The sequence below is a fragment of the Dasypus novemcinctus genome, chromosome 6 (assembly GCF_030445035.2).
Source record: "Dasypus novemcinctus isolate mDasNov1 chromosome 6, mDasNov1.1.hap2, whole genome shotgun sequence".
Taxonomy (NCBI): domain Eukaryota; kingdom Metazoa; phylum Chordata; class Mammalia; order Cingulata; family Dasypodidae; genus Dasypus; species Dasypus novemcinctus.
Window position 1 is genome coordinate 51,431,003 of NC_080678.1, and position 22,800 is coordinate 51,453,802.

The window sequence follows — 22,800 nt, forward strand, 5'->3', positions numbered from 1 at the left end:
AACCCAGGGCCTCCCATATGATAGACAGGAGCCCAGCTGATGGAGCCACAGCCGCTTCCCTTCATGTATATTTTTAAAAGATAACTCTTAAGAAACAATCACAATTCTGTTACTCTGAAAAAAGAATGTATTACTATATATTAAATATTCTGTTGAAACTGTAGTGTTTTATAATGTACCATTAGGAAAATAAATTCAGTTACTTAACCTCAGTCAAAATTGCTCCATCCTACTTGTAGGTAAATAGATGAAAATCTGATACTGTGTTGTCCTTAGAGGATATTTATTTGCCCGTACCTGTTACTGTTGGTTTATGATTAAATTTTAACCGTTTCTTCATGGTCCAAGACTTGCAACCTTATTCTTAGATTGAAATAGTTTTGTGCCCTCCCAAAAAAGGTGCTTTGAGAATGCCCTAATATCGCTGACCCAGAAGTAACTAGCATCTCCTACATGTTTTTTGTCTTAACATGCAGGTTAAGAGATTTGAAACAATATTAAAAGAATTCTATCTTCCTTTGCTCTGAAGTCATTATGGTGGGACTGGTGGGGGCCGGCAAGGTAGCACTCATCCTGAAGGCTTGCGGGGTCTGGACTGGACCTGGACCTGGGAATCTGGAGGTGCTGGATTCAGGGTTTAATATAGGCTTTAGGAGAGGTTTGTTGAGATATGTGAAATTAATGATTCCAGACCATTTTCAGACTTATGACACACTGGCCCTGTATTTCTAGTTAACTACAAAAACAAAGAGAAGGGTCTTGAATCTATTTAGTGTCACTCTTCTTATCAAGCATTCCTGGGAGCAAATCAGTTTTACATAAGTGAAGTCTTACTTATAGAATGGTTAGGCTTGTTTTGCCTTTGTCAGATTTATGAAAACTTGTTTTAGCTTGAAGCTTGATGAAAAATTTGCTTAAAATGCATTTCATACATTCGTACCTCCCTCAACATCATCCTGAGTATTATTTGTGTTCCTGATAATTTAGGGATCATTAATATCAGTTTTATACTAGGTTTTTTATACAAGAAGTCTTAGGAAAAGGTTTGCAAACTGTATTTATTCTTTTGTTTATCTGTTTATCCATTTATTGATATTTGTTGTATATCAGCTATGTGCTGGGTATGACTTTTAGGGGATCGAAAGGTTTCATACAAAATTGTTTAAAATATTTTTGTGTATTTAAAAACTATAATTAAAAACATGCATAGACCACATAACTAATATTTGGGCATGTTCTTTAACCTCTCTGAGCCTCAGTTTTTTTATCTGTAAAATGGGCATCATAATAGTACCTACCTCATTGGGTCATGAGAACTAAATGAAATGCATGTAAAACTCCTAGCTCAGAGCCTGGCACAGAGTAAACTCTTCATGTTAGTTGGTATAATGCTACTACTACTAGATTAACTCATTTTTTTATGTTCCTTGGAATAAACTTTTGAATCCTTATACATAGATCTTTGATTGAAACTTTTGCAGCTCTGAAGTCTGTTTAGCCTGTGGATATTTGTCTATATAAAATTACACAAGACATATCACTTTCAGCCCATCTTACCACACTTGATTATAGGCAAGGTTTAGTCATATTTGCCTGGTCAATGTTTTCACTTGGACTTAGGTCAGTTATGTAATAAGAAGTGAATGGGTAACCTGTCAAGTTCTGGCAATGCTTTGTTAGTTTTAAAATTTATTACAAGGAAAGTGGCTATATCCATGAATAATAATGCCCTGCTTTTATGTTTATTAAAACAATATCATTATTATCATTAAGTATGTGATAAGATTTATCAAGTGAAGCAATAAGATGTGTTTGGTTTTGTTTGTTGTTGTTTTTTTAGGAGGTAATGGGGATCAAACCCAGGACTTTGTGCATGGGAAGCAGGTGCTCAACCACTTAGCTATATCTGCTCTCCTAAGATGTTGCTTTTATCTATTTCATATGTGGGGTTCACAGTTGAGATTTTTTTTAAAAAAAGGATTCCAATGCTAAAATGTTTTAAAATCTCACCTTTTATGATACAGAAGGGCACTGAGCCCCAAAACCAAATGGCCCCAGAATAATAAGATAATTTGGATATTCACATTTATTCTTTAAGAGTTTTAATCTCATTTCTCAGTCAGATTGCTGTGCCTTTGTTAAAAATTATTAAAGTAAAAAAAACATTTCTTATTGATTACAAGGACCGTCACTTCTCTGGCAACTTGCCAGTGATTACCCAGAAAATAGCTGAGAGTCTAGAAATAAGCAAACACTTCTGAGCAAACAAAATCACTGCCAGAAAGAAGAAAAATTGAAGATGGTCATGTACCTCCTACTTGGAGATGTCTGTGCGCTCCCTTGGAGTCTGTTTACTCTTACCAAAGTCACAGTTTTAACAGACTTGCTTTTCTGGTTTCTCTGTATCCATACGAAACTGGTCAGGGATAGATAGATAGAGACAGCAGTGAGGAGCTTATACCATCAGCCAAAAAGCAAAACAGAAAGCCATAATAGAGATGAAAGCATACTCAGACAGTGTCATCTGGGAAGCACAGGTTTACGTGGTTCCTGAGAGCACATCTGTGTGTAATGGGCATAATAATTGATTTGCATATGTGACTCTCGAGTCATCAGGAAAGAGCTAAATTGTCTTCACTCTAATTTTGTGTGTGTGGTTTAAGAAAGAATATGGAAAAGTGGATCATGCACTTTAGAAAGATTTTCTTCAAAAACTATTATAACTTTGGCAGTTATACTTTGAAACTTGAGTTATCTATCAAGTGAGGGAATTCAGCCAGAGCTCTTTAAAAAAACAACAAAACCCAGTTTTATTGAGATATAGTTCACATTCTATGCAATTGAAGTGCATAATTCCATGATTTTTAGTATACCCAGAGTTGTGCAACCATCATCACAATCGATTTTAGAATATTTCATCACATTTTCCCCAATCCCACTAGCAGTCACTCCCCTTTTTCACCTATACTCTTGAGCCCTAGCCAGTCACTAAACTACTTTTTATCTCTATAGACTTGTCTATTCTAGACATTTCATATAAATGCATTCATACAATAGATGATCTTTTGTGACTAGCTTCTTTTACTTAACATAATGTTTCCAAGGTTTATTCATTTCATAGCATGTATCAGTACTTCATTTTTACTGTTGAGTAACTTTCTAGTGTGTGGATAGACCCCAATTTTATTTATCACTCCCATCAATTGATGGGCATTTGGGTTGTTTCCACTTTTTTGCTATGATGAGTAATACTGTTATGAACATTCATGTACAAGTTTCCATGTAGACATATATTCTCATTTTTCTTGGGTATATACCTTTGAGTGAAATTCCTCACAGATAACTCTATGTTTAACCTTTTAAGCAACTGCCAGACACTTTTCCAAAGTGACTGCACCATTTTACATTCTCACCAGCAGTGTATGAGGGTTTTGATTTTTCTATATCCTGGTCCACTCTTTTTACTATCTTCTTTTTCATTCTATCCATCCCAGTGGATATGAAGTGGTATCTCATTGTGGGTTTTGGTTTGAATCTCTCTAATGGTTAATGATGTTGAATGTCTTTTCATGTGCATATTGTAGACCAGAACAGCTTAATTATAAATTTCTTGAATGGCTAGAAAAAAGTGTCAGGCTTTTCTTCATGACAGTTACTTAAGAGCATGTTTTATACTGAACTGCCATTAGTAAGAATTAAAGATAGTTCTAATGAAGCAGTGTTGGGTTCTCGGACAATGCAGATTTCCCTTAGCTGAGTTTTCACTCCTTCTTTCCAGACTGTTTGTGATTAATAGTGCTTTCAGACTAGACTGTAAGTGCCAAGAGAGCAAGTTTAGGGCTGTATACCAACACTGTCTGGCATAGGACCTCCCACTATCTAGGAACAAAATGATTATCTGTTCCATGAGTCAGTGAATAAGCATGTAGTTCATTTCAGATTATTTGAGGAGTATGCTTGTAACCTGGTCTTTATATTTCACCTTGCATTGTTGAGTGAGCCACTGGCATACTTTCTCCCTCGTTCCCCACACCGCCTGATTTTCCAGATTTGAACTGTCAAGTCTAAACTAAATGAACAAAGCCCATTTCTCGTAGACCTGTTGTTTAGCCTGGAAGTGTTTTTCTCCCCAAAGCCTCCTTAATTAACTACTCTCTGGTATTAAATTGTTACTAGCATCCCCGGAGTAAGCAAGCATGCTCTGGTGGTTTGTCAAGATAGAAAGCTAAACCTCTTGGTGCTTTAAACTGGGATTTGTTCAAGCTGGTAATGAGATCTTGAGCCTCAGTGTAGGTCATTAGGGAGTGCTGAAGGAATGTACCTGGATGGATATTGTGATCAGTTCCCGTTGCTGAAATTATCACATACACACAGGCGAATCGTAGTCATTTTCCTTGACACATCTATGCATAGTCAAAACTATGGAATCTACCATATTTCTCATGAAGAAAGTGGTGTGATTAAAGCTGAGGACCACATGGAAAGTTATTGACCTTCCATCTCCTCTAGATTGGTAAGGCTTAGGGGTGACGATAGCTTTCTGTCATTGTGTTTTTTCCCACCTCTCCCCAGAGGGCCTGCGAACATTACTTTGGAATGAGAAATAAATGTCACCTGCTTACCATTTCTCTTCCTTAAGACCCTGAACAGAAATACAGGGCTTAGCTGCAGGGGTGACAGGGCGAAGAAGGGCTTGGAGGATAGTACCATTTCACTCTTCCTCCCACCTGATTTTCTCCTAAGGATGGCATGGAGGTGCTCCAGTGACCCCTGACCTCGTTGGGCTACTCAGAACATTTCAGAAGAGACTGAAGGAAAACAAATTTTTTAACCTAATGGGCTTGACATTTTTGGGTCCCCTCATCTACAGCTCTATCTCACCGCTGTTTGTGCCTGGCCAACATCCAAACTAAAAATAAATTTACTGCTGCCACCAGAATGGCGCCTCAGTACGTGGCTTCCTGTGACCCTTTTCCCCCTCCCAAATCTCAGCCTAAAAAAGGTGACATGGCTTTTATGTGAGTTTTTCTTTTATTCTGATTTCATGTGTTTGCTCTGTCAAGCTCAGCCATGTGAGTTGCAATTCAGAGAATGTCTGCCTGAATGACCCAAATACATCAGAACTGTTGCAGAGCTAACTTCTTTATGGAGGAATGCATGCTTATCTTTATATGGAAGTCAGTGGGAGAGAGGAGTCCATTGACAAAACTTAATTATACATGGAATATTTCTAAACCCAGTCATGCCGTTTAGTCATGGATGGATACAACCTGAACTTCAAAGGCTGTATTTAACATTTGAAAATCACTATTGATATCATGTTATAAATTATCCATAAATAATTTCATTAACAAGCAGTTAGATGTGTTCAAGCCTCTTCTGCAAATGGGAACATCTTCTGGGTCATTACAGTACATTGTCCTCGGCTGTCAACCTCCTGGTTCTGCCCTGATAATTACATGCAGGGGCAGTTCATTCAAACTCAGATTTCTCAGACTGCTTTCTAGCACTTTTGAAACTTGATCCAGCTACTTAACAACATTCTTTTTTTCTTAAGGCTTTATTGAGGTATAGAACTCACCATAAAATTCAAAGTGTACAATTCGATGATTATTAGAATATTTACAGAGTTGCACAACTATCACCACATTTGTTTTTCATTGTGGAAACATATATCCAACATAAAATATCCCATTTTAACCACTTTTAAGTATACAATTCAGTGGTATTAATTATATTTACAATGTTGTGCTGCCATCATCACTGTCCATTATCAAAACATTTTCATCACCCAAGGAAAAACTCTGTACCTGTTAAGGAATAACTTCCCATTTCCCTCTCCCGCCCACAGAGCATTCATTTTAACTCAACTAGAGGTGTGTTTCTGAACTTCACCAATGAGAATTATGGAGGCCTCTTGTTGAAAATATTTTTTAGGGCACCACTCCAGTCCCACAGAGTCAGAATCTCCAAGCGATAGCCTGGGAGTCTGTATTTTTAAGTAAATGCCTTGATGATTTTTTCACTTTTTTTATTTTTCAAAAGATACTTAGATTACAGAAATGTTACAGAGAATATATAGGGGATTCCCATATGCCCTGCTCCCCAAACCTCCCACATTTTCCCACATTAGCAACATTTTTCATCAGTGTGGTACATTCATTGCAACTGATAAACATATTTTGGAGCATTGCCACCTAGCATGGATTATGGTTTACATTGTAGTTTATACTCTCCTATATGACTGTAGGTTATGGCCAGATATATAATGACCTGTATCTGTTGTTGTAATGTCATTCAGGATGATTCCCAAGTCCCGAAAATGTCCCCCTATTACAGTGTGGTGTCACTGCCTTCACAATGGTATTTCTTCCATTGCTAGAATCACAATAAGTCTATAGTAGAATGATGATTTTTATGATTAGGCAAATTTGGGAAACAATGTAGTTGAATATGACCAACTGTTTTATAAAATATAATTAAGGGAAGTGGATGTGACTCAAGCAGTTGGGTGCCTGCCTACCACATGTGAGGTCCTGGCTTTGGTTCCTGGTGCCACCTAAAAAGAAGATGAGCAGACACAGAGAGTACACAATGAGCAGACAGTGAGTGTAGACAACAAGGGTGGCAGGAAGAAAGAAATAAGATAAATCTTAAAAATATATATATAAAATTAAACCTTTGACTTTAAAGTTTAATTGTGCTAAATTCTAAAATTGTATTAATAGTTGTTTTAAGGAAATGAGACTGTAAACCATTGAGATCCAGTACAAATTACAAATGCCAGGTAGGCATGGCTCTGATAGTGCATCATTTCCAACTTGGGTTTGGGTGTGGAACAGAATGTAAACAAAGGCTCAGAAGGGAACATGGCAGCAGGGTCACATTATGACTTGTGGGCCCCTTCCTCCATTTGCAAAATAGTTAAAATTATACTTTTATGGCTGCATTGGTATAAGGATGTATATATTATTATATATTGAAATATTTCTTTGCCCTTAAAGCTAATATTTCTTCTAGTGATTTAAAAGAAATTAAAATATTTTCATTGACACATAAAAATAAGGGGGCCTTAGGCCCTGTGCCTAGTGTGCCTCATGGGTAAGTCGGCCCTACAAGGCAGAGGTGGTGAAGTCCAGACTATATTTCTCTGTGTAGCTGTTATGATAATATTTCTAATTGCCTCAGAAGTTCTGAAAGGAATTCCCACTGTTCTCTTTTCTTTCTTGAATGTGAGAAGATGATCAGCCCTTTTGTTCCTTATCAGGTGAGAGGAAGAAAACTGAGAGGAATCTGGGGCTACGCCAGTGGGAGGAAGATTATTGTCTCAAATGGGGCGGTGGCCTTTCCCACAGTAACCCTTTCCTGCAAAGGAGCATTGTGTCCCCTTCGGGGCACCAAGTGTAAGGTATGGTTTGTGACCAGATAAAAGTGTAGGTGGGTGAATTAACCTCAGGCCTATTTCCCGCCCCACATTCCAGCCTGAAGGAGTCCTGGTGTCAGGAGTCTAACTGGCTGAACAACTCTGCTCTTGGATATCAGGATTTCCCTGTCATTCTTGATGGCTTGTATCTAATAGATTTCGATAATAGGGCTTGATAAGGGTGAATGTAGGTGGGATGTTACATCAGAATGGAAGTAACTGTAGAGTTGGGGAATGAAAGCATGCTGTTTTCCGTGGGCAGACCACAGATCTGCTATCTTATCTGTTCATTGAGGCTAAGTTAGAACAATATTTTTTCTTTTGTGTCATTACAGAGCAGTTTTTGACTCTATTTTAAATAACCTTTTTTTTCGGATTATAAAGATGAAATATGTTGATTATAAAAAATTGAAAAGCCTCATCAGAAAAGCCAGATAAAGAAAATAATCACCCTAATCCATGATCTAGGGATAATTGCTCTTCATATTTTGGCCTAAAATTTCCAGTCTTGTTTCTGTGTCCAAATAACCTTTAATTTTTAGGCAAAATTATAATCATACAAAGCATACCATTTAATCACCTGCCTTTTCACCTAATAACTTTTTTTTTTTTTTTTTTTTTTGAGATACCAGGGGTGGGGATTGAACCTGGGACCTCATATATGGGAAGCCAGTGTTCAACCACTGAGCCACATCAGCATCTCTGAGTTGGTTTTTTCATTTGTTTGCTTGTTTGTTTTCAAGAGGCACCATGAACCAAACCTAGGACCTCCCATGTAAGCAGGTACTCAAATGCTTGAGCCACATTCACTCCATTTACCTAATAATATATCAGTCTCTTTACATCATTAAATGCTGTCCTCTAAAATAATTTTAATGGAGGTATATTATTCTTTTGTGTCAATGAGAAATTAGCCTTCTATTGTTGGGTGATAAGTAAAGTGGAAATACTATATCAAAACTTATAGGAATCTTGAACTTTTTAGTATATATTTCCAAATAACCCTGTGGAAAAATTGCACCAGTTTGCATTTCCATCAGTACTGTTGCTTGTGTCCTTGCCAACACAGGGTCTTAACATGTGACTAAAGTTCAAGAGAAAGAAATCTGGTGTGCATTAATTTGAAAAAAAAAAAAAACATTTCTTTGCATAGAGTATTTAATGTTTAGCAGATTGCTCTGTGCAAAATAATTATGGGTTACTTTACAATGTTACATAAAGCCTCTAATTAAATTTCTGCATTTACCACTTTCTTCAAGGTTATGGTCCTTAAATGGTTCTTAGTTTTTCAAATCCTGTGTTTTATGCGGTTAAAATTATGGTTTTGGAGGAATGTGTGTGTGTGTGTGTATTTAGGATCATGGAATGTGATCAGGGAACTTAATTACAAGTTCTCAGTACAATGGATATTTAGCTTCTAGTCCAACAGAACTGTAGACCTGTAAAGGAACCTTAGAACTGATACAGTCAACCTCATTGCTTTATAGAATTGGAGGCTCAAAGTTAAATGGCTTTCTGAGGTTTACAACTGGAGGCAAGGCCGGAATGTCCACTGCACTGAAATTCTTACATTCCATGGAATGTGGAAAGGGTGCATCGGTTTGCATTCCCAATAGGAGTGTGTGAGTGTTTGTGTCCTTGCCAGTCTACCTCCATGTTAAACAGATTAGTTAATGGCTCAAGTAAGAAATTTGCCCACAATCACTCTATCTGTTGGGATTCTTTCAGTTGCAAGTGACAGAAAACTAAATTTGGAATTTATTGGTTTGTCAAACTGAAAAGGGGGGATTAGACTGACTTTGGGTGAGGCTTAAATCACGGGGCTTAATGTTCATAAAACCTGGGCCTTCCCCATCTGATGCTGCTTGCTGCCCTCCATGTTAGCTGTAGTCTCAGGTGTACATATTGGGAAGATGACTGCCAGCAGCTGCATGTTTAAATCCTCCCAGCTTCAAGTCCTGTGGGAAAGAGTGTGCCTCTTCCCACTGAGCTAGTACTAATGGCTTTCCTATGCCCATTTCTGAACCAATCACTCTGGCCAGAGGGAATGCAGTCCTCTGATTGGCCAGGCCGAGAGGTGGCACCAACTCTACCCAAAGCACATGAGGTGAGAGTGGGAGGGTGTTTTCCCAGAGGAAGACATTATCACCAAAAGAAGGGGAATTGATTCTGGGTAGGCAATCAACAGGAAATATCCACTGTACTCACAAATGTAGTGACATTGCCAAGACTGAAGAACCTGGGTTTCCCATCTCTTACCCAGATGTATAAAGCAATTAAGCAAACATTATCTTTGTAATTGTAGGGAATCTTCTTGCTTGTAATTGAGCTATGTAATCAGCTAGTTTAGTGGTAGCAGAAGAGTCATGATAATAGTACTTGTAACTCTCCCATCACTAGACTCGAGTTCTCTGTAATCTTACCAGCAGACAGAAGAGAAGCCACAGGAGAATACAACACCTTCCCTTTTCCTGCCCCGCCACTCCTATGCCCGCATGGTATTTTTGAACATTTTACCTGATGGGAGAAAAAGGCATCTTAAGTATTGAATATCCAGAGTTGGTGAAACTGATCCCAGGAACTACTGCTAGAGCTCGTGGTCTATTTGCCATGTCATTTAAAATATTAATTTCAGGATGAATGATAAACCCTGTTAGGTGAAAGTACCTGAACACAAAATTTAACACAATTAATTTTTGAAGGTTGAATGTTAGACTGAATGCTCAGGGAACTTAATGACAAGTTCTCATGCTGCAGATATTTAGCTCCTAGTTCAACAGAACCAAAGAACTGGAAAGGAACCTCATTGTTTTATAGAATTGGAGACTCAAAGAGGTTAAGTGGCTTGCTGAGGATTATAACTGGAGGCAAGGCTGGAATGTCCACTGCATACTGCTTCATTATTCTTGGAGATCAGGAAGGTTTGGGTGTAGCTTTTTTGAGTAAACTGGTATTCTTTCCTTAAAATTTTACTAGCAGCTATGTACAGCAGGGGAAACAGATTGAGGGGTGATGAGTCTTGTTAGGTTTTTTTATAATTATTATTATTACTGGAATAGTGAAAATGCTCTAAAAATGTGTTTGAAGTGATGAATGCACAACGGTGTGGTTGTACAGAATACCATTGATGTACACTTTGGATGGATTTTTGCTATATTAATATGTATCGATAAAAGTGATTTGTAAAAAAAATTACTAGCTAAAGCTCACATAATTTGACATACTCACAATTAAGAGGCTTTTACAATTATGTTTTGCATTGGATTTATTTCTGGGAGCAAGGCGATCAAATATGCTGCTATTGAATATTGAAGAGTGGTGTTGAGTGTAATAAAAGTGCTAAACATTGGCCTATCGGTTTTTATAAAAAGACTTGCATTTTGCAGGGACTGAACTATTGAGATATTTAGTTTCTAGGTAAAAAAAAAGAGTATTAGCTATTAAAGCTTCTAGTACATGGATACAGAAATGCAGGTTGGAGGTGTTGGTTGACTGAGGGACTTTAACCTTGTTTAATTGGATGTTAGGGACTTTGGTTTCATGGGAACACTTTAACTAGGTTAATTATTGGGTTTGATAACAGTAGGAATAGTGATGTGAACATGAACACAAAACTTAACCATATTTCCACAGTAGCCGGTATGTTCAAGTTCTCTGCCTAGTTTGTTCAAGTCAGTTTTCTCAAGGAGAGAAAAGAAAATTTTGCCTTTCTGGGACTGATGCATCCTTAAATGAATACCAGGACTTGGAATTCAGGGCCCTGGACCTGATACTAATTCTACGGTGAATGACCTTGGGCAATTCCTTGATCTGTCTAAGCTTCAGTTTTCTTATCTGTAAAAACAGGATGTTGGGCTTGACCTAAAGTTCCTTCTACCTCTTAAAAGTTAAAATATATCTCTGAATATATTAGCAAAGAATTACATTAAGCTGTCAACCTAATTTAGGCATAATGACACCCTCAGAGATAGGAATATTTCTAGGGAAATACAATTTTATTACATACTTGAATCTAAGTTAATATTTTTCAACTTGTAGAGGCAGCTTGTATGTAATTAGTATGCATTTAGTGAAAAAATATTTCCAAAATGCTTTAAAAGCTTTTTTTTCCCCTGTTAAGTTGATTGCACAAGGCTCAAACATCTTTTCCACCTGTTAGTTTTCTTAACAAATCTATTCACAAGTAGTGGAAAAAGAAATTTCAGTCCTGTAGCTCCCTTCACAGTTATTATAACTAATTCCGACTTGGTGGAACCTTGAAAGAGTTGTTATTGTCCATGGCAGCAGGCGGTTGCTGAGGCAGACCCATGCTGAAAGTTCATCTCGAGCACTGAGATGCCTGATTTGCATTCCGGAAGAAATGTTGGCGTTAAGGGAACTTGGCCCACCAGGTCTACTTCTTAAAGCTCTTCGGCTAGTAGTGCGGAAACATTTTATGTTTAGTTCCCTAACACTGTGCTATCCAGAGGAGGGAGATTTTTTTTTTTATTATCAGGCTCCCATAACTCTTCAAAACCGTTTCTTTGGCTAGTAGGAAACTTTTTTTCTTTCCTTTCTTTTCTTTCTTTCCTTTCCGTCCGTCTTTCCTTTCCTTTCCTTCCGTCTTTCCTTTCCTTTCCTTCCTTCTTTCCTTTCCTTCCTTCTTTCCTTTCCTTCTTTCCTTTCCTTCCGTCTTTCCTTTCTTTCCTTTCTTTCCTTCTTTCCTTTCTTTCCTTCTTTCCTTTTTTCCTTCTTTCTTTCCTTCTTTCTTTCTTTTCTTTTTTTTTTTTGCCTTTGTTCATTTGAGCACTTTGGTGTTCACTGTGTACCCTGGAAATTTACTGCAGGAAGCCTAAGTTCCCCTCAGAGACTGCTTTAGTGTTCTGAAAAGGTCTTTAAGAAACAGGATTTTCTTTAAAGGTATTGATTACTAATATAATTTTAAAATATTTTTACCACATTTTATTTGGGTTACAGATTTATTTCATGGTTTTAACTATGACTGGATTGACAATCTTGGTTTGTATTTGGAGAAGCAAATATAACAGAATCTAGACGTCTTTTTATTATAAGCACACGTCATTACCACAGTGATCATGGCACTCCTATATCTGTTCCTGCAGAGGGAGGGTTCCAGCGAAAAAACAAGTCAAGTATTCGATGGAGTGTTTACTGGGATAGGCCAGGTTAACCTGCAATAACAAATAACCCTCAAAACTCAGTGATTTAAAGCAACAAAGGTATATTACTCATTTACACCCATATCCATTGAGGGGTGGTTGGGGACTCCATTCTGGCCCATCTTCACCTGAGACCCAGCTGATAGACTGATGGTTGCCTTGGATTTTGCTGGTGCTGGTAAAAGAAAGAATTTGGAGGGTCTTGCCCAGGCTGTGTAGGTGCTCTTGCCTTGGATGTGCCATATACTATTTCCCTTCTCAATTCGCTGGCCAGATTAGTCCCGTGGCCCAGCCCAATTATAAGATGGCCAGGAGCTGCAGTCCAACTCCTTGGGCCAGGAGGAAGGAGAACCAGAAGTATTTATCTGGCAGCACAAATGACTATCACAACCTGTTCTTCTGATTACCAGATACTTGGCTCACTCTCTCCTGCAATCTAGATACACTCATCCCCTCCCCTAAGGAGACACCCCCCCATGTCCCACCCAGTCACTGCATCTGGTTGATGCACAGTACTCAATAAGGGTGTGCTTATACAAGCCAGGTTTTACATCGGCTCTTGATATGGTTCCTCTTGATCTCGATACTGATGAACTAAAGACAAGTTAATTGTCATTGCCACTTTCCCACCCCAATATAAAATGGTGAAACAAAGATTGGAAAACTCAATAGATACTCCCATTTAGAAAGGAGATGGATGGGAGACATCCAGCAATCCCAGGTCATCAGCCATTCTAAAATACTGAAGCAGTTCTGAAATCCCTCTGGGCTTCCTGTCTTGTGGGTGGAAAATATTCCTTTGGGGCCCTGGAGGGGGTCCCCAGTCCATTGTACTCTGTGGCACTTGGCTCACCCCTTGGAATTTCTCCTTTTCCATTGCATTCTTGATCACATCTCAAGTGAGCACTAAAGAATCTCCCTTCCTTAGGGACTGAGCAGCTTTCTCAGAGGATTCCTGTCTTTCGAAGATTGGAGCTCAAGAGTTCTTTCAGATCTTGAACAGTTTTCCTGGCTTTTTAAAGGTTCAGATTCATGGTTTCTTTGGTAGTATAATTTTTAAAACTAAATAGGTTTCTTGTCTATTTGATTCCAGTTTATTTCGAAGTGCCAGTAGTTAAACCCTCAGTTCTTTTCAAGACAAATTTATATTTGCTCTAGGCCTTTGTGTTTTTGCTTCCATGCTTTTCTTTATTGATTTACTTGATGATACCTTGACCCTAGCAAGCTCTGGTGGAAGAACCACACCTTTGGTTTCATTTTTCTTGAGCCATTCTAATTGAAAGAATTAACTGAGAAGCAACAACTGTACCTTTACTTGGAGTATATTAACCCTCTCAAAGTGTAACAGTTGGTATGATTGCCATTCTCTTGGATTGAGTTTCACCACAAAGCTGAGTGTTAATGAGCCCTTTGCACACAAAGACTTTCTCCCTTTTATTGTTTATTTGCTGGGAAGAGGAAGCTTCTCTTTCCAACTCAACAGTCTGCAACTTTGTGTACCACTATTCCTTTTCCTTTTTGTTTATAAACCAGCCAATTATTTTCTGAACTCATCTCTCTTGTTTTGGTTGTGCCTTTTAAAATGCAACCAATAGTAACCAAAAGTCACCCACATATGCCACTGACATTTGGCTTTCAACCTTACACTAGATCTGCTTATTCTTTAGGTATATTATCTGCCTTCCAAATAATTATACCTGATCGTTTTACCACTTGCTTTGCCCTTCTCCAAAATCCCTGTCCTCACTTCCTGCTACCTCGCCTCTAAACCACTGCCACATATTTCAGTAATTGTAAAAAGTAGCATTCCCTTTGGAGTATCAGTCAGAATGGGCCAGGTTCTGCTGCAGTAATAGACAATGCCCAAATCTCAGAGACTTAAAAAAACAAAGCTTTATTTGGTGCTCATACTGTATGTCCATTGAGGATGGTCACATCCTTATGCCAGGAACTGAGCTGATGGATCAGCCACTATCTGGAATGTTTCCTATCTCTGTGACAGCTTTGGAGGGTCTCATGCCTGAAATTAAATACTCCACCCTGGAAATGATCATCACTTCAATTGCCAGTAAAAAAGTTTTCCTTCAGCCTTGTTTTTGAGCTTTACCCATATTGATACTGATAGATCTAGTTGATTCTCTCAACTCTATATAATATTCCATCATATACATACATCACATTTTATTTACATATTTCTCTATTAATGGGCCTCTAGGTAATTATAAATTTTTCATTATTATAAATTGCTACCATGTCATCTTTGTATATGTCTCCTTGTGCTCATGTACAAGAATTTCTCTAGGAGTTCTTCTTCCATCTTTGGGCACATCGTTGCTGAATTCTTACTTTTTACTTCTACAGGTACTGAAAGTTCTTAGAAGAGATGACTTTTCTTCATCCCCTCTCCAGGATCTCTAGCCTCCACCATATAACCTGGTCACCCTACTATAGCAAATCATTATTAACCACATGGGGTGGGTGCTGGCCTTCCTTTACCTTTCTGCAGTCCCATATGACCATAAACATAAGGATCTTCTTTCCTTCCTGTCTTCCTTCTTTTCTCCCTCCCTCCGCTCATTTTTTTCCCCCAAACTAAGTGGGGGTAAATTATTTATACTTCTAAGCACCTCTGTTTTGCTGTTCTCATTGACAGAAGATTTCTTTTGTCATTAACACTCAGATGGTTCTTTTTTCTTTTTTTAGGATTTATTTATTTCTCTCCACTCCCTCGTTTTGTCTTTTTTGTGTGTGTGCATGTGTCTCTTAGTTTAGAAGGCACTGGGAACTGAACTTGGCCCCTCCCATGTGGGAGGGAGGCACCTAATCACTTGAGCCACCTCTGCTCCCTGCTTTGTTGTGTCTTTCATTATGTTTTCCTCCTTGTGTCTCTCGTTGCTCATCTTGTTGCATCGGCTTGCTATGCCAGCCTGTCATGTCAGCTCGCTGTCTTGCTTGTTTTCTTTAGGAGGCACTGGGAACTGAACCTGGGACCTCGTGTGTGGTAGGCGGGAGTTCAATCACTTGCACCACATCTGCTTCCCTCACTATGTTCTCTGTGTGTGTGTATATAAATTGTTTTATTAACAGACAAGACTTATTTCTTCTTGGGCACACCTACAGTGCAACCACAGAGGCCAGTGGTCTTGGTGTGCTGGCTTTGGACAGCCTTCTGTGGGCCCAAATCTTCTTCAGTCATTCCAGGTCTTCACAGAACTTGTTGTCCAGACCATTGGCCAGGACCTGGCTGTATTTCCCATCCTTGACGTCCCTCTATCTGTTCAAGCACCAGTCAGGGATCTTGTACTGGTATGGATTCTGCGTAATGGTGATCACATGTTCCACCTCATCCTCAGTGAGCTCTCCTGCCCTCTTGGTGAGGTCTGTGTCTGCTTTCCTCAACACCACATGAGCATACCTTCACCCCACACTCTTAATGGCAGTGATAGCAAAGGCTGTTTTCTGCTGCCCATCAATGTTGGTGTTGAGTATTCGCAAAATGTGCTGGAACTTCTTGGGGATCACTAGAGACGTGGCAGCAACAATGGTGGCATGTAGGCGTCCTGTCTCACTGTGTTCTTTTTAATGACTGCTTAATATTCCACAGATTGGAAGTCACACATTGCTTGACAGTTTCCCTTTTGAAGGGCATTTGCTTTATTCCCAGTTTTTATTTTGTTTTGTTTTGTATTCATTTTAATCTTGTCATTCTGAAGGGTGCTGCAATAAACATTCTTATACCTATCTTTGAGTATTGGTGAAACTAGGGCTCTGGCCAACCTATATGATTGAGAGTCATTGAGATTTTTCTTTTGTGTTTCCTATAGAATTCATAGAAAGTTTAGAATAGGGGAAATAACTAGTGACCATTCTAATGTAATCTACTCCTTTTAAAAATGAGGAATTGTGATCCAGAGAGGTGGAGGGATTCATAGCAAGCTAGTTACTTGCCACTGCTCCTGGAAAGACCAGCTCTTCCTTGAATTCTGCCACTATAGGGATTATCGTCTCTCATAGTCCACTTTCGCTCCCTTTCTCTTTATTTATTCTGTGGGTTAAAATAATGGAGCCTGGTTTTATAGAGTCAGCCCACGAGGCAAAAATTGAGTGTTGTAAAAATTATCATTGAAAAGTCCCCTAGGAAGAAATCATGTGGGTTGGGTTAAAAAGCAATACAACCATCTCAGTATACCCAGCATGGCCAGTTTTCCCTCTGGCATTGGAACAGATCACTGTTTCTTTGGCTGAGACTCTAATAAAATACTTAGCAATTGGGAATAAAGTTTTATGCAAAATACATATTTTTAAATATTGGAATTGTTCTCAGCATGGATGAATCGTATAGGAGTTGTGACTGGCTTAGGGAACTGCAGCATCAGATTATTTCTCATCTCACATACTCAACACTTAGACACTCATTGAGTAGAGTGTGGGCGCAATCATGGGCTTCACTTAAAGTGTGAATTTCCCTCTGCCTATCTCTTTCAGGCTCATATGGTGGAATTCAAACAAATTGGATATTAAATACACATACAGATGTGATACCATTGCCTTTCATTATTTAATATTCAAATAGTGGACATTTCTTTGTGGTTAGAATTGCCCATTCAGTGGCACTCTTTCTTTCTGTCCTCCAGCATTCCCATGGTTTGGCATGGATATCGGTGGAACCCTGGTTAAGTTGGTCTACTTTGAACCCAAGGATATTACAGCCGAAGAAGAGCAAGAAGAAGTGGAGAACCTGAAGAGCATCAGGAAATATTTGACTTCTAATACCGCTTATGGGAAAACTGGGATCCGAGATGTCCACCTAGAACTGAAAAATCTGACCATGTGTGGGCGCAAAGGGAACCTGCACTTCATCCGTTTTCCCAGCTGTGCCCTCCACAGGTTCATTCAGATGGGCAGTGAGAAGAACTTCTCCAGCCTTCACACCACACTGTGTGCCACAGGAGGCGGGGCTTTCAAGTTTGAGGAGGACTTCAGAATGGTATGTTGGGTTTGTCCTTATTAAAATGACAAACCATCTCTCAGAGAAAGAAAACCTCTCACAGTCCGCAATCTTGACATCTCATACTTAAAACTAGACTACCAGTCTTAGGATTTTGGACATGTTTACCTCACCTCTCTGTTCCTCAGTTTCCTCCTCTGGATGAGAATAAAACTAGTTCCTACCTCATAGGATTGTTGCATTCAGGATTAAATGATATAATACGGGTCTCATGCTTAGTACATGCTCAGTAAATATTAGCTATCATTTTCACCATCATTTTTGTTACAAATTGCTGTTGTACAATACACTAAAAACTAGATGATTTTTTTAGATGAAGTATTTCAGTTGGAATTCTCCATAGAATCGTACCATGGTTTTATGAACTTATAACCATTATACTAGTTTTATAGATATAGACTGAGACCTGTAGGAAGGTTTTCTGTAACTCTTACTACAAATCACTATTTCACCCTTTACTCCCATGTGCCTTTTTTGTTACATTAATCTTACTTTCGTTTAAAAGTTTTACTCACACACAAAATTTTTTGGTTATCATTTAGAAGTGAATTCCTTTATTAATGAATTCCGTTTAGGGAGTTTGGTTCTATATAAGGATAATGCTGTATCCTGGCAGGTGGTACATGTTTGCTCATTGAGATTCTAAAAATTTGTCTAAAAGGAAGATACTCATGGATGAGTAATGTGAAGTCTACAGTTTCCTTTTAGCAATCCCTTAACATCTCTGTATTCCCATTTCTCCATATTCAATTAGTTAAGATAATAATCTTCAAACTGTTCAGCCTTATCTCACAGGACTTTGTGAGAATAAAGTGGAGTAATATAGACCTAGTTGAAAATTAAAAGGGAGCTAGATTAAACAGAAGTGACTGAACATAAGAGAAGAAAGTATTGGAAGGTTTTAGAATTAGGCTTGCCAGAAAGTTGAAAATATAATGTGGTAAGTTGTAAAATACATTTTCTCAAAGCCTGGAGTGCAAATTCCTGGCATTTTGTCATGGTACTAATATAATCCAGCCTTGCTATAAAGTCTATCATTAATTCTCTTTTGGGACTCCATTATTCATGGTGTTTAATAAAGCTAAAAATGCAAACATCATTTTATTTGTATCATCAAAGGTAGCAACATTTATCTCATTGAATGTAGTAAATAGCTTCTAGAAAAGCTGTCAGCAGAGCCCTAGAACAGCCTCCTTAGTGGGGCTGCTCACATTCAGAGTTTGGCTTTTCTCCTGTGGCTCTGGCGCTTATGTGTAAATGATCCACAGTGGTCTTTTGTCTTTCGTCCTACCAAAGGGGCCCAGTGATCAAGAGGTTTCAGACCTGAGAAGGTTGAGATCCCGGGCCATGGTTGTTAGCATGAACCCAAATTCTAGTCCTGTTTCTGCATTTAACCAACTTGGTGACTTTGGGTGACACATGTCTCTCCTGTGGGCCTCTGTTTCTACATCTGCCAAACAGTGGTGGTAAGGAAGGGAGGAATGGGAGGATTCTTTTTAGGAGATCAGAACTTGAAATAATCTTTAGAGATCAGGAAGTATGGCATTCTTAAGCTACATGGATGAGGAAATTAAGGGTTAAAGAGCTTAAGAGGTTGTAATAGTGCCCAGCAGTCTGACAAGTCCAGGCATACATCTGTACATAAGATGTCTTCTGCTTCCCTGTTCTGTCTTGGCCAAGGTTAAGACGGAACTGAAGAAGACAAATCTTTTCCTATAACCTGTTTGTCAGTGCACTAAGTGCTATGCCCCTAACCTCTGGAGTTTGTGAAGCTTTTAGAATGCTCAGTGAGTTTCATCATTTCTTTCTTAAGCATTCATTCATTCACTCAATAAATATTGAGCCTCCTGCTAAGTACTTAGCAGAACAAAACAAAGCCCATGTCCCTCTTGAACTCACATTCTAGTGGAAGGAGATGGTCAATAATCACATAAGCAAATGAATATAGGATATAGTGAAGAACAGAGTGAGGGGGCCAGGGAGTGCTGGGAGGATTTGTGTGTGATGGGGTAACACTGAAGCAGAGACCAGAAGTGATAAAGAATGAACCATATGGTTATCTGAGGAAGAGCATTCAGGCAGTGGGAACAGTCAGTGCCTTATACCGCAGCTCTTTCCCCTTCCAGAATAGAACACTGATGCTTAGTTTAGAGGATCAATCTGTCCTACTTTTTGATGAAATAGTTTGACAAACAATAAAGCACTGCATGTATACATACGTACCTGTAAAGTTCTGCTAAATTATGAAATCACTGTTTTGAATGTAGTCTAATTTTGTAAAATCTACCCAAGTAGGGCTAAATAAAAGATGTTCAGCAGATCCTGAACAGTTACCAATTAAAATGTTTGATGACAACTGTATCCGTTTTTGTATATGGTAAATGTACTTTAAAACCTTAGGTGAGGGAGGCAGTCTTGGCCCAATGGATAGGGCGTCTGCCTACCACATGGGAGGTCCACGGTTCAAACCCCAGGCCTCCTTGACCCATGTGGAGCTGGCCCATGCGCAGTGCTGATGCGCGCAAGGAGTGCCCTGCCACGCAGGGGTGTCCCCCGCGTAGGGGAGCCCCACGCGCAAGGAGTGGGCCCCGTAAAGAGAGCCGCCCAGCGCGAAAGAAAGTGCAGCCTGCCCAAGAATGGCGCTGCACACATGGAGAGCTGACACAACAAGATGATGCAACAAAAAAGAAAGACAGATTCCCAGTGCCGTTGATAAGGATAGAAGCGGTCACAGAAGAACACACAGCCAATGGACACAGAGAGCAGACAACCGGGGCGGGGGAGGTAGGGGAAAGAACTGAAAAAATAAAATAAATCTTAAGGAAAAAAAACCAACAAAAACCTTAGGTGATGTTAACTATTTTTCATACAATTTAGAACATATAGGAAAAGGCTATAAACCATGAAGCAAGCATTAAATTAAACTCCTATAGAATGCTTTCAATTGAACAAAGGCTATATCTCTTTTCCTCCCTCCCTCTCACCCCTCTATCCTTCTTCTTCTTAACATTTTAGGATTTCTGTCACAACCAAATTTCAGACTAGCAAAAATTAGCCTCCAGAATTAATGATTGACCAAAATGGAACACAAAGAAAAACTTGATCTAGCTACAAAGGATCTAACCCCAGAAATTGATAAGCCAATGAAGAACTCCGTCATATAAAAAGGGGCACTCCTTCTCCCAGGGGGATTCCTGCATGTTATGCACCCCGTGCTCGACACTGTAGGTTTCTGCCAGGTCTGCATTTCTCCCCATTGTCTATGTTCTGAGGGTTTTATTTTAAAGAACCTATCGGAATATTTTATGTGCCAATTCTTATATTTTCATCCACAACCACATTTCCTACCATCAACAAGATTATTCTTAAAAATGCAAAAAATTCTTAACAGTGGAACTTTATAGAAAAAAAAGATATCCTATCTGTCCACCTAGTTCTTCTTTTTAACATAATAGAGTTTTGTTCAATCCAAGGCTAACAATAATTAGAAGCTAAAAGTGACTTTTTAAATTACTTAAACAGACAAAAGTCAGTAATCCATAAGACTTACTCACTGAACCAACAGGATATAACCACATCTTATTTGATTGACTTGATATTTGGAGCATAGGAAAGAATTTTCTGATTGGTATCATCACATTTTTCCAGGTTGAGGATCTAAGAATTGATTTTTTTTTTTTAAAGAATGTGGGCCATTTTTTAAAAGAAGATTTATTTTATTTATTTACTCCCCCGCCCCCATTGTTTGTGCTTGCTGTCTGCTCTCTGTTTTCACTTGAAGTGTGCTCCCTGTGTCTGTTTGCCTTCTCTTGAGGAGGCACCGGGAACCAAACCTGGGACCGCCCCCCCAATGTGGGAGAGAGGTGCTTAATCGCTTGAGCCACCTTAGCTCCCTGCTTTGTTGTGTCTCTCATTTTCTTTACTTTTTGTGTTTCCTTGTTGCATCAGCTCACCTCACCTGCCCATTATGCCAGCTTGCTGTCTTGCTCATCTTCTGCAGGGGCACTGGACACTGAACCCGGGACCTCCCATTTGGTAGGCGGGAGTTTAATCACTTGAGCCACATCCGCTTCCCAGAACTGACTTTTCCTATGCCAGAAATCTCCAAGGGAATGGCCTCCAAAGTTAATAATGGTGGAGGAATCATCAGGAAGGGGCAGGTAGTTGTTGACATGTAAAATCTCTTAAAGAGAGCCATTCAGGAGGAGTTGTAAATTTGGCTCCTTATAAGAATCCAGCGACTGATTTGTGATATGCAGGGCATAAGGTTTGGTAGACACTGTTGTTCTCCACTTGGTTCTGGCTGGATGTTTTTGACCCCTATCCCTCATGCATGGCCCGTTTCATCATTAGGTGGGGGAAGGAAGAAGCCATCTTTCTGGTTTTGTTGAATGGCTCACTCGCAGAACATGTTAAAATTCATCTCTTGCTTAGGGAAAAGAGGCTGAAGCATAATTTGTAATTCAGGATCAGCCATTTTATATGCAAATTGTTTTTTATTTAGTAAGATAACCTTTTCTGTCATTTCCAGGGTCATTGTCAGCAAAAGCACTCTGGAAAGTGTGAAGTGTCATACAAATATGTATTTTATTCATTTCTAAAAGCTAATTTGGTGATTCATTTCCCAACTGCAGTCAAATAATGTAACTGGTTTAGTGTAGGTTCATGGAACTCTTGTGGAATTTTTTTTTTTAATCTTATTTAGGTATTTAGCGAGTTAACATTTGATAGACTGAGCTGAAGGATATAGGAGACTCTCTTAAAATTTTACCCTGAGTATGCCTTCTATTTTTTTCTAATATTGGCATATAGGGAATCACTAAAGCCTTTCCAGAAATTAATCTTCTGTTTGGAAATGATGTTTCCAAATTCATTTCAACTTGAGATAATAAGGCCTGACATATTATACCTCTTCTAACATAATGTATTTTATATTTTTCAAAGCATTTTCATACCACTATCTCATTTGATTTCTTAAAAAACAGCCTTGTGAGTTAGCTAGGCAGATGCTATCAGGGAGATTATGGGACTTTATCAAAATCCTGTTATCACTGTACTGGGTATAGTAATGGACTCATCTCTAAATCATCAGCCCCAAATACTGTGCTCCTGCTATACTCCTGGTTCTCAAAGTGTGGCCCTAGGACTAGCAGCATTAGCGTCATCTAGATCTGATTATAAATGCAATCAGAAACTCTGGGGGTGGGGCC

The 22,800-nt window shown here is 38.9% G+C and overlaps 1 protein-coding gene across 3 annotated transcripts in view; it reads left to right on the top strand.

Annotated features, from left to right (window-relative positions):
• PANK1 (pantothenate kinase 1) overlaps positions 1-22,800 on the top strand; it is a 55,654-nt gene that overhangs the window by 9,247 nt on the left and 23,607 nt on the right. For all 3 annotated transcript variants that reach the window (XM_058298804.2, XM_004461415.5, XM_071215781.1), the window contains one exon: positions 17,217-17,569. In XM_058298804.2, the coding sequence (XP_058154787.1) occupies positions 17,217-17,569 (353 nt within the window). The remainder of the gene's footprint in view (positions 1-17,216; positions 17,570-22,800) is intronic.